This window comes from Ahaetulla prasina, chromosome 2, assembly GCF_028640845.1.
Source record: "Ahaetulla prasina isolate Xishuangbanna chromosome 2, ASM2864084v1, whole genome shotgun sequence".
NCBI classification, from domain to species: Eukaryota; Metazoa; Chordata; class Lepidosauria; order Squamata; family Colubridae; genus Ahaetulla; species Ahaetulla prasina.
Window position 1 is genome coordinate 190,228,889 of NC_080540.1, and position 12,673 is coordinate 190,241,561.

Consider the following 12,673-nt stretch of genomic DNA (forward strand, 5'->3'; position numbering starts at 1 on the left):
ATTTTAGTTTTTGTCTTTTTGTTTACTCTTTCGAAAAAGAGAAAAGAATATGCTCTATTTCGCCGGAGGAAACCTACCGCATATTGAACCCGGAAATGAACCAAGTGAATGAAAGGGCGATCCGCACTTCCTTCGCAGCCAATCGTAGGGGAATCTCTGCGCTTGCGTGACGCCTAGCGTAGAAGCAGAGCTGGTCAACGTCTGAAGCGGGTGGGCGTCGCACGTCACGTCACTTACGTCAGTGTTGGGTGAAAGGTTGAGCCAGGAAAAGAGGTGGGGCTACGCGCACACTCGCGCGGACGGTCGGAACGGTCTGAGGCCCATGTGGAGTGGCAGCAGAAGCAGCCTGACTGCCACATCTGGATCGAGATCTTGGGCCCTCAGCAGCTATGAAGGGGTGAGTGCGGGACCGGCGCCGCCGTCTTTTTCCTCTCGGACATCCGTGGGGTGGCTTTGAGGGATCCTTTCTAAGCGAATGGGGATCCCCGCCTTATTATCTCGGGCTTTTGGCGGCGGCGGCATCTCTTTGTTTCTCTGGCCTAACGACTGCTGGGAGTCGTTCATCTGCCTTCTTTAGGGGAATTAAAACGAAGCGGGCCGTGTAGCTGTTCTTGGCTCAGGGAGTATGTAACCTTATATACTGGGAGAGAAGTGAGGCGCGGGGGAGGGGGAGGCGAGCTTTTTGAATTCGGCCCCGAGGAAACGTGCGCGGAATTGCACCATAAAAGTGAATCACGTCCCAATTAAAGGTGTATCGCACCAGTAAAAATGAGAGCCTAGCCTCCTTTAACAACGATAGTGGTTCCAAAGAAAGCCCTGAAAATGCAGAGTTCCTGTACTTCAAATAATGTTTAGCCTGTTGTGCCATCCCAGGTGCTGAGCAGTCAGTTTTCAATAATCTGTGTAGCTATTTTTAGTTATATAACATAGTCCTCTTTGTATTTGGCTGCCGTGGAGAGAAGCTTAAGATCATAATATGAGATAAAAAGAGGATAAAGATTGAACTTAATAGGTTGAAATATTATTGAAATAAAATTGGTTTGGTGGAACGCCTCTTGTGTATCTCTTCTTTTACTTTGATTTATTGTGGCTTAAACAATATCCAGAGCACAAGTGTTTCCCACTACGAGGGAGGCAACTTTAATTCATAAGGCAAAATTAAGGTTGTGTGTGTGTATTATATCTTCAGATTGGAAATCAGGGCAGCTCTCAAATGTTTGAACTTTGCTTATCTTGATCACTCAGTTCTGATTCTACAGCTTCCCTCTCCACCAAATCACTTCATAATTTAAACAATCGTCCTCTTTCAACAGGTATAATAGTGTAGATCTCATTCAAAACCTGAGAAAAATGTGCCATTTCCCCTGAGATATTCCTCTTTCAGTACCATCCAGCTATTTCATTTCCCAAATCATGTGTCTCATCAAGGCCAGATGGTTGAAAAGAGATTATTAGTCTTTCCAACAATTCAAAGGTTACAGTAAATCTTTAAAGCTCAGTCTGGTATCACAGCAAGTAGACAAGAAGCTGGTTTTTTCTTTCTTGCAAAAGGCAGTCTTTTGGAATCATATCCTTGAGAAGAAACTAACAGCATTCCTTGAAACTTTGGTTAAAAAAAAATTCAAGATGAATGAAGGTTCATTTGGCAGAGCTTTCATGTTATACTGACCAGGCTTCTGGCACTTTCCAGTAGCAATGCAAAAGAATAAACAGCACTGTAAATAGCACCTACCTTCAACTTCATGTCATACTTCAAAGATTGACTTCATCACTGAGATTGCACACCATGCTTACTTATCTTAGCTATAGTTTATTAAACACAAAGCTGCAAACTAATGACATGGGCTAAACTGACTTGATTTATTCAGTTTGTTAGGTGAACATAGCCTCTGGCCATTAAATCAACCAGAGATCCTTCTTTTATAGAACTACCTGATTAATATCTCTTATTTGAATAAGAAAGTAACGAATACAGCATTTAAAGTTTTGTTGAATACTGAGTAAAATACAGTTCTCAGTCTGGAAGTTACTGACATTTTTGGTTGAGAAAATTCAGCTCAGATGTTTCTGAAATAGCTTATAAATACAGAGTTGATTTTAAATTGAATAAGGGTAGTTTGCTGATCAAGAAAGTTATGCCAGAATTTTTGAGAGATTACAGTTTTAATGTGGGGAAAAACTAAATCAGGATAAGGAAGGGACATTTAAATTTGGCCCAGGGTTTGCTCAAAGAGGACAGCATGTATTGTCTTCATGGCACTATAATGTATACCAAATAATTCAATTTGTACTTTCCAAATAAATTTCCATAAATTATAATGATACTGGATCTTACAGCACAAGAGAGACCCTAATCTGAGGAGAAAATGCACCAAATATTTATGGAAATTGAATCTAGCAGAAAATAGCTTTTATCTGAAAACCAGACCTGCTAATTTTGATCTGGAAAAGTGGAAAAGTTGTGCGTGATCAGAAGTAATCATGCCCAAAAGAGCTTGACTATTCAGAAGTTTGAGATTATGGTGGATCTAGAAATAACTATTATAATTAAGATGTTATTTCTAATCTTATTTAACTTTTTATTCTGCCTTACATAAATATGGTATTTGAACTCTGATTTCTTAAGGGAATAAATAACAGGTAGCAAAGAAAAGGTTTTTATTCTAATGTATATTATCAGATGATGTGTATACAGATGTTATAATATAAATTTCGACAACAACAAACATGGTATATTATTGAATATTAAATAGATTAAATAGCTATAAAATGCTGATCATTTTGTAAATTAAAACCTTTTTCCAATACTGGCTTTCAAATACATATATAGTACTTACATGAAATACTGTTCTGTAAGCTGACTGTTCCTTATCCACGGTTTTCAATTAAACTCATAAGATCTGTTGAAGCTTCAAACTTTTGTAGTATAGAATCCTAGGTAGTAAAAATTACAAATTTCGTATGTCACTTACATGATTAGATTATCTTCTCTGTTTTCAGGTATCTATTCCTGTTGTCTGCAACATAGTGATTGATTCAGTGAGGATAGTATGTCTGGCTAGTTCATGTAGGTGTTTCACCATTCATTGTGGTCCTTGCATGTCTAATGAGCATGTCATTGACAACATGATCCATCACTGATGGGAATTGCCATGTCTGGTTGGGGAAGATGCTATATTCTGTGATATTTTATAATGAATATGGTTGCTGCAATGAAAGTAGGCTGTAGTTAGGTACACCAGCATTGTACTGTATCTGGAATGTGTAATTTATAAGTTGTCAATAAATGAAAATATTTGTAGCTCAGGGTTGAAATGAGGGGTCCTTGATGCTCTCTGAGCTTGGTTGTTTGATGATGATGTTGCCTAGTTTGAATAATGAAACATCTGCAAGAAAACAACCAAGCTCAGAGTACCAAGGACTCCTCAAAATTATTATTTTTGAGTGAGAAATGAAAAGTAGTCTTTTAATGCATGTTATCTTTCTTGATATTTTTTATTTCTTCTGTACTATCTTTTGTCTTACAATTACTATTACTGGTAGTTTTAAGTGAGATTTTAAAGCTGTAGTTTAAGACTGCAGAGTTACATATGGAAGAAATTCACTAATTATTGATTTTTATTGAAAAATATAGTTCTGTTCCATGCTACGTGGTGTTTAATGCTATATTTGCTTCCATGTATGCATATGTCTATCTGTATATGTATGTTTTAAGCATCTGAAAGGAGATTACAGATGCAGATTTGTCATGTGTATGCTGGCAGAGATACAACCCCTAGAACATGCCTATCCTAGCTATAAAGTGATACCCGGCAAAGGTATGATGCCTGATATAGCATTCTGGGGACTGCCTGGCCGATAAGCACTTCCTTAACACTTCTCAGAACTCCTGAGTCTTTCTACTTTTTAAAATTCAGTTTTAAAAGAGACAGAGTAAGCTATGAGAAAAAATAGTGTCCAGAATAATACTCATTTCCAAAAGCCCTTTGATACCTCATGAAGTGGGCAATGTTTGGGTGGCTGTACTTTGCAGCAAAGAAGATTCACTGTGAATAGGGCCACACCCTATCTGTATGTTACGAAGCTGATTTTGCGGGGGTGGGGTGGGGGTGGGTTTGGGTTGCCAGAAAAAAATTGTACAGAACTATCTGACCTTTAAGGCCTTCGTTTAAGTATATTTTTAAGTAAAAGAGTTTAGAGTTCTTTAACATCAAGAAATAATTTAGAGACCTGCAGTCAGAAACTTCTGAATGTTACCTGAAATCAGCTGCTTATCAGAAATTAGAATCCCTGCTTTTCCCTGAGGTAGAAGGTTTTCAGGGAGGGAAGGAGGGGTGGTTGTTGGGTTGTTCACTATTGAGTGAAAGGAAAAATGTTCAACGTGTGCCATTTCTTCATCTTACCATTTATGTTGCTGACTTCCGTTTTTACCTGATAGCGTAATATCATCTAAAAATTTGTCTTCATTGATTTTCAATGAAACACCTTTCAGAGAGATAGATGCCTGTTAAAACAAAACCAGCAAATGATCTTACATCAACTTAAGGGCAAATATAATTATCATAAATAATATTTATTGACGTATAGTCACCTTGTTTCACCCTAACTTTTTATTTTGTGTTTTTACAAATCAATTGTAAACTTGATTCTGACTTACTGGATAATAATCTACTAAATAAATTAACGGTGGGTGTCATTGGAAGGAACAGAGATTAATCTCTCCAAGTGCTGCAATAATGTGATGATATTAACAGAAAAGGCAGGCTAAAACATTTTCAGCGTTTTTGTTTCAGGCTTAATGATGAGGATGGAAGCAGGAGACCTCAGAAAGGCATAAACAGATTTTCAGTTGTTTACTGTTTTACCTTCTGAGTATTCAGTGCTCACAGAATCTATCCTATACATGCTAGGTTTTGTACCAAACTCTCCCCCCCTTCCCAGTTATCTAAGAACTCAATCTCTTGACATTTTCTTCCTTCATCTGCTCTTTGGAAAGTTGCTGCACTGCAGGAAGTTCTTCCTCAAATAGGATTTGTATAATGATTAAACTTAGACATTTCATTCAATCAGTAGTTTCATAAGATACTGTTGATATTGCTTCATATTATGCTGAAAGGTAGTTAGCTTTCTTTGTAAAGTGACATTTTATTAATTTGGTTAGCAAGAAATTTTCTTCAAAATGAAACTTGTGTGCATGCCATCCAATTGTAGACGAACAGTATCTTTAATGTGTTTCAGAGAAGGTTGGAAAAAAGGAGCTGGATCTTGGCTTACTCTTCTAGACTAATGAAAAGTAGGTCACTATGACTGTTGTAAAGTTCAGAGAACTGGATTCAGATCCAAAATTGTCAAAGGACTAATGTAATTCTAGTGATACTGTAGAATCCTTCACTACCTTTGCTGCTATCATCCACAATATACCTTTAATGTATTTGAGTAGTTGGGCATTGGAAGTAATATTTTATTCTGATTCCACTGTTATTTCTCTTAATGCTTTTGGAAAATGAAGATTATTTGTTTAATTTACAGAGGGAGGGGGGGGTGTTCCTGAAAGTTGCATCTTATGTTCCATGTAGTTTAATACCTATATCAATTCAGCAGGAAATGATCATGTATGGGTTTGAAGAACTTACTCTATCTCAAAGCTCAGAATTGAATATCTCAGCAGCTTCTGGATGTTTCCTGACTATTAAGGACATGATTGAGGAATATAAGTTGAAGCTGATTTGGGACAAGACAAATTGTTAAGGTTGATTCTGATAGCTGAACTTTAGTGAATAGACTTCTTCTGCATGAGGTTGCATGACCCTAAAAGGAACAGGTTCACAGTTCAAGGGTCCTCCTGGGTTGATGCTGGACATATACAAAATGTTAAAACTTATGTTGGGATTTTAGTATCCTTGTCTAAAGGAGAAACCAGGCAACAATGCAGTGTAAGAGATTGAAAATGGCTTGGAAATTACAACTGAATGATAATGCAGTAGCATAGGTAATATTATTTCTGAGAGCTATTAGTTGAATTCTGATTGAAACAGCTACCCAGATTGGTACTAGCATTTAGAGCCCAACTCGCTATGTTCATTTTAGTGTCCAAGGCCATATAGCACAGTTCAAGTTATTTGCATCACCATTTACTCTTGTACAGTTTATCCCAGACTTTCAACTTTCAGTGGGGCACATTTTGCAACTCTGATGGCAGAATGCATCCACCATTTATTTAAAAACATCTACCGTTTCTATTGTAGAGCCTTTATTGTAGAACAAACTGTCACTGGAATTGAAGCATTAATATAGTGCAGGAAGAGTGATCTTTTTAGCCAGAATTGTTATGCTGTTGATAGTAGTATATAGCAAGCTAATCATGATGTTAATAGATACCAAAGCCATTCAGGATTGGGGGACTTATGTATTTGCCAAATGAAAAGAAACTTGGAGCTAATGAGCTAGAAATGGGATAGTTAGATTCTTTTTAATGTGTTAATGGTAAATGTCACAAGAATTAACAATATTATCCTGCCTTAGACATGAAAGCCAGCTGGGTAGCTTTGGGCCAGTCACTTTCTCAATGCAACTCACCTCACAGAGGAGTTGTTGTGGCCAAGTCGAAGGAAAAAGGAGTATTTAGATAGGTTCGCCAGCTTGAGTTATTTATAAAGTAATAAAGACCAGATAAAAATCAAATAAATAACAGTAACTGTGAGTTATTTCATATATTTTACGTTCTGTTCTTGCTAATCAGAATTGCCACAGTTTCTTTTCTGAATAATAGCCCAGATTTGTTCTATATAAAATTGCAAAGTATTTGAACTGAGAATTTAACTTTTGAAGTATGTTGAAGTGATCTATCCTATTAAATCATGTGTAATTTAATAAAAGTGGAATTCCTAGAGGTATTGAGCATGTTTTGATTTGTTCCAGTAGCCGGATCGAGCTGGGTGATGTGACACCACACAACATTAAGCAGTTGAAGAGGTTAAACCAAGTGATCTTTCCTGTCAGCTACAATGACAAGTTCTACAAGGATGTGTTAGAGGTTGGCGAGCTTGCCAAACTAGGTATAAATTTTTGATCTTTATTTTGTGTGTTAGTGCTAAATAATCTAATGTATATGTTATTGAACATATCTTCCATGTATTTCTTTAATTGTATATCACACGAGGCTGGACACAATATTGGTCCATGTGATACTTTACATTTTTGAACTGTTTTTCCAATCTTTGGAATCTGTATTGCATCTAACCTAAGACTGTTATTCCATGTCCTGGACTCAAACAATTCGAGAACATGTAATGCCCTGCTCCTGTCATCTTCAAGATCTCTTCAGGTATTCTTTTGAAGCCATAGCGAGTAATTAGCTTTCACCCAAGACTTTACAAGATCTAAGGTAGACTATTGCACTATATTCTCAGTTGCTGTGATTGACTATTCCAGCTAACATTCAAATGATTGAAAACAATTCCATTTTTAGCTTTTCATCATAGATTTTTTATTGATTTTTAGTATATTAAACTGAAAACATATGAACCAGGAGTTCCTTTCCTATCTTAGCTGGGTGACTTTAGGTCTCTCAGCTCTAGGAAGGAGGCAAGAGCAAACCACTAATGAAATCTTGGTTTCTTCAGGGACTTTGTCCAGGCATTCACCTGCCATCAACAATGGGTCAAAGGAACACACACATACACACAAATATCTGTCTATCTCTATATCTTTGGAAATGTCTTTCCATTGTCCCATTGATTATACCATTGTGCTCTATGTTGATGCTCTTGAATCCTCCTTTACAAAATGTATTTTCTTCACATAAAAAGTATCAGAGTTTGTTGCAGCACACACAAGCAGACTATTAAGCAGGATTCAAAATGTCTTTACATACATAACAACACATAAGGCATAAAATACCCTTGTAGGCTTTTCCACATTGTAGAGAAGAGAAATAGCAAGTACAAACACAGCACAAAATGGAGAAGGCAAAATGGAGGAGAGAGAAGCCAGTGCCCTCAAGCTTATATATAGAACAGTTAAGCCACACACAGGCTCCAAACTGTCTCTTATGGTCCCATACAACAAATACTATGTTTCAGTTATCAAACAACCCTCATTGGTTGACCTGTTGCTCTATGTTGATGTTCTTGAATCCTCCTTTACAAAATGTATTTTCTGCACATAAAAAGCCATTATGGAAATCTATCCTAGTATTCTTTTAATCTGCTTGTTTTTGATGTCCAGAGTTCATTTTTTTCTCTCAAAATAACTATGCAACCTTTCTAACTAGCATATGTTTCTTTGAGTTTTAGGCCTTATTTGAATTGATTCAATTCAAAATTTGAATTGACTTAAAATGTAATATATGAAAATTTAAAAAGTCTTGTATCTCATTCATGCACATTTTTAAAAATCAGGATCTGTTGCAAAGAATAAAGGAATAATGTATACACATGAAACTAAAATAAATATGCTTTCTCTCTGTTCCCATCTCTTTTTGACAGCCTATTTCAATGATATTGCTGTGGGCGCAGTGTGCTGTAGAGTAGATCATTCTCAGAATCAGAAAAGACTGTACATCATGACACTTGGATGTCTGGCCCCTTACCGACGGTTAGGAATAGGTAAGAAATAGGCAGAAAATACTCAGTGGCCTTTATTTGACTCTTGAGCTTTAAAGTGTACTTATTTCTATACTCATTCCAAGAATAAAATAGTACGCTGGTGTAAAATGAAAAGTCAGACTTCATATATCATATTAATAATAAGCTTTTAGAATGGAAGCAGTTACTTATTAGAGTTATTTATCAAATTACCAACTTTTAGCTAATAAATTCAGTAATTTAACAATGCATTTCCATACTTGATGCTATTTTCTAAAAGCATCCTTAATTTTTTCTTTAAGCTAATGAGCCCAATCTCAAATATTGGAGTTGAGATTCTGATTTCAGAGGCAGTGGTGTTGGTCTTGGGATATGAACTTACAAAACTTGAAAAAGACTAGAAATAACCTGATTTTCTTTTGTACTTTCTCAATTCTTAGGAACTAAAATGTTGAATCATGTGTTAAACATCTGTGAAAAAGATGGCACTTTTGATAATATCTATCTGTAAGTAAATATTGTTAATATCTATCTGTAAATAAATATTGTTCATTTATTCAGTTTAAGCATTGGAGATTTAATTATTTGTGTTCATTTTTAATTCTACTTAATATTGAGGCATAAAAAATCAAATGTTCAAAGAACAATAAGCTTAGATCAAGAGACCAACTTTTTCTGTAAAGGGACAGATCCCACCCTCCTCTGTAGGTGCAGCTGGCAGGTCTGTAGGCCAAGGAGTACTGCAGCCATTTGTGTAAGCAGTCTTCTTCCACCTGTTGTCAACATGGCCCACTTATACATTGATTACCTATTATTTTGATTACCATTGTTATCTGCGGTTCTTTCCATAGAAATAGCTGTACAGGTAATCCTCAACTTACGACAACAATTGAGCCCCAAATTTATGTTGTTAAGTGAGAAATTTGTTAAGTGAGTTTTACCCCATTTTACGACTTTTCTTGCCACAGTGAATCACTGTGGTTGTTAAATTAGTAACACAGTTATTAAGTGAATTTGGCTTCCCCGTTGACTTCACTTGTCAGAAGGTCACAAAAGGTGATCACATGACCCCAGGACACTGCCATGGTCCTAAGTATGAAACAGTTGCCAAGCATCTGAATTTTGATCATGGGGATGCTGTAAAGTTTGTAATTGAAAAATGGTCAAAAGTCACTTTTTTCAGTACTGTTGTAACTTCAGTGCTGTTGTAATTTCAAATGAACTGTTGTAAGTCAAGGACTACCTCTATTCTTCTTGGAATGAAGAGTGCAATAGACAATTCATGTTTAATATTTTCAGAGTAAGAATAGTAACGGTTGCTTTCACTATTAAAGCTGAAAAAGGTAGTGCTTCTATAGGAATTCTAAACCGTAGTTTGAAAATTTAGGAGAGGATAAGGAGATCCATTGTCAGTTTGGTCATGTTTAGGAATCAAAGAATGGGGTGGATTGAGCCTAACTGGTAAGCTTCCTTTCCTTTGCAGGCTTACAGGTAGTCCTTGACAACGAATTGTAATGAGGCACACCTATCTTAGCTGCAGGTTCAGGCCAGGGCTGTCCTTCAGCTGCAAAAAGGGGTGGGGGGGAAGCAGCTGAATACTCCTGGATTGGATTTGTGGGGGGAAAGCAAAACGCAGCCCCTGAGCTGTAGCACAAAGGGGCTTTTTGCCAGGTCTTAGCTCTGGGAATTCTTTTTGCTTTTTTCTCTCCCCCCACCCCCCCACCCCCCCCAAAAGCATGAAGGCCAGCCCCAGCCTGGCCCAGGAGCATGATACAAAGGGGCTTTTTGGCACGTTGCATCTCTGGGGCTGCATAAAGCCCAGCCCAGCCCCAGCAACTTCAGCAGTCAGACTGGGCATGTATCAACAGTGAGAACAAGAAGACAAAGACCAGCTAGTGAAGCAAAGCAGGAACGTTCCTCCTCTACTGCTGGACAGAGATTGTTGTCTGATCATTCTTCCAAAATTGCCATTGCAGACAAGACAGATATCACCATAAACTGCCAAAAAGATGTACTTTTTTGTTATGCGGTTTTAGTGTTGGAAAAAAGCTTTTTACCCATTATATTTATCAGAGTATTGACATAACTTGTTTGGTAATACCTATTTTCTATGTCTTTCTTTTCATTTGTTTTTCTGATGCCTAAATGTATACTTCGCTAATATGTGGAATTCTAGTATATTGTTTCTTTTTCTGTCCTAGGCATGTTCAGATTAGCAATGAGTCAGCAATTGATTTCTACCGAAAATTTGGATTTGAGATCATTGAAACAAAGAAGAACTACTACAAAAGGATAGAACCAGCAGATGCGCATGTGCTGCAGAAAAGCCTCAAAGTCCCCTGTCTTGGCCAGAACACAGATATGCAAAAATCTGACAACTGAGCAAAACCCAGGAAACCCTTTCTTGCACTTTCTTGTCACCAAATAAGGAAAGAAGGCCTGGAGTTTTGGTTTTTTGTTTCCTTTTTCCTAATACGTGCTGTACCTGTCCAACAAATTAATAACTTCCTAAGGATTGTCAAATTTGTGTGTTTTTATTTTATAACTCTACTTTGCATTCTGTGGGATGAAAATAGTACTCAGTTTTAATGGGGGGAGGGAGAGGAGGCTTCATATGGTCTTCCAAAGGTCAAATTTTTCTTCAGCATGTGTGATCCTTCTGCTTTTCTGATGAAGGACAAAGTTTAAGCAATACCTTGCATCAGTGCCATATTGCTTTTCCAATTTGGAGGTTATTTCTCTCTAGTTCTGAACTTGATTTAGCAGGTTTGGCCTTGATCTTTGGAACATACACAGACATCAGTCTTATGAAAAAGTAGTTTATTTGTACTAAGTTTGGCCAGCTGATGTTCCTTGACAGGTGTAGGTGACAATCCAAATGGGTTATACCATCTTTCTCTCATCCTCTGATTATATACATTTCATGGGAAAAGTGAACATGCCTTGGCTCTGGCACAGTGGAGGAACAAAACAACGTTGTTAAAAAAGGTGACTATTTAAAAAAATAAGCTTTGTTCTGAAAACGGCTGTTGGTTTGCTGAAATTAGTTACTTAAGACAGAAGATGGTTAAAACTATTTTTCTTACACATTTAAAGATATGACTTTCATTTTTAAAAAAGGAGTGTTGTAAAACACCAAGAAGCATGGCTTATTGGGGGAGCATTGTAAAGATTCAGCAAATACCTGGCTTTCTCCTAACGAAATATGAGAACTGTAGCCTACTTTGCTGAGCTCTTGCTTTGTATTTTGTTATGCTCGTTTGCAACTTCAATTTGAGCTTCTGGCATTCAGTACTACAATGTCAGATTCAGTTTATTCTTTTCATTTGGGGAAATGTAGCCAGTTGCAGTGGGAAGATTCTACCCTATCACTTAAATCAATATTAAAATGTATTTCTTTTCTGTTTTTGAACCTGAGCTGTATTTTGCATTTTTCTGCTTTGAAAAAGAAAATTTTGGGATTATGTGGTTATAGTGTAATCTTGTGATTGGATGTTTTAATTTCATTGTGATGTTGAATTGGAAACAAAGGAAACAAAAATTGGGAAAATTCAATTAAGTTGCATTATGAAGCATTTAACGGCAAAGGAACTGGAAACACTGGAATCTTCATCATTCCTTACAATCTTAGCGGAAGATCCTGAATGAGTATTAGGATCAGTACTTTACAAACAAACTTTCTCCAAGCTACATGATACCAATTAAAACAAATATTAAGCTTCTCCTGTAGAGGCCTTGAATTGGAAAGATTTCCTAGTGATGTTTTGGTCATAGTTTGCAAAGTTTTATATTTTAGTTTCTCAGAAATTGTCTTCCTTCTACAAAGAGGTTGAAGTGTATCTTAAGCTTATATGCCAGCACCTTAGTGGTAGATAAGGCAAATAGTTTGAAGAAGGTTGGAGACAAATTAGTATTAGTCCATAACTGCCTTCTGGTGCTAAGGAAAAGGTATATCCCTATTCCAGAATTGAAAGTTGAGATTTGAAATGGTTCTCTTGATCTATGAATTGCTTGTTTTTCAGGCAGTTTTCCTTTGTGATTTCAAGAAAATCCAATTTTTAAAATATGTTTTCAGTCACTGTCATTCT

General features: G+C 36.7%; 1 protein-coding gene across 2 annotated transcripts; it reads left to right on the top strand.

Annotated features, from left to right (window-relative positions):
* The first annotated feature begins 236 nt into the window (after positions 1-236).
* On the top strand, positions 237-11,997 carry NAA50 (N-alpha-acetyltransferase 50, NatE catalytic subunit). Of its 2 annotated transcripts, none has more exons than XM_058173615.1 (5): positions 237-397; positions 6,919-7,055; positions 8,487-8,606; positions 9,026-9,092; positions 10,787-11,997. In XM_058173615.1, the coding sequence occupies exons 1-5, from the start codon at positions 390-392 to the stop codon at positions 10,965-10,967; spliced, it is 513 nt and encodes a 170-aa protein (XP_058029598.1). In that variant the 5' UTR covers positions 237-389; the 3' UTR covers positions 10,968-11,997. The 2 variants fall into 2 exon arrangements, with proteins under 2 accessions (XP_058029598.1, XP_058029599.1); XM_058173616.1 differs by having other exon boundaries at positions 241-397; positions 6,922-7,055.
* Positions 11,998-12,673: the final 676 nt, after the last annotated feature.

Bases quoted from the DNA above. Each gene is read 5' to 3' on its own strand.
- NAA50 (XM_058173615.1), top strand. The intron at 8,607-9,025 runs GTAAGAAATAGG...CTCAATTCTTAG, and splicing joins TTACCGACGGTTAGGAATAG to GAACTAAAATGTTGAATCAT. The intron at 9,093-10,786 runs GTAAGTAAATAT...TTTCTGTCCTAG, and splicing joins ACTTTTGATAATATCTATCT to GCATGTTCAGATTAGCAATG.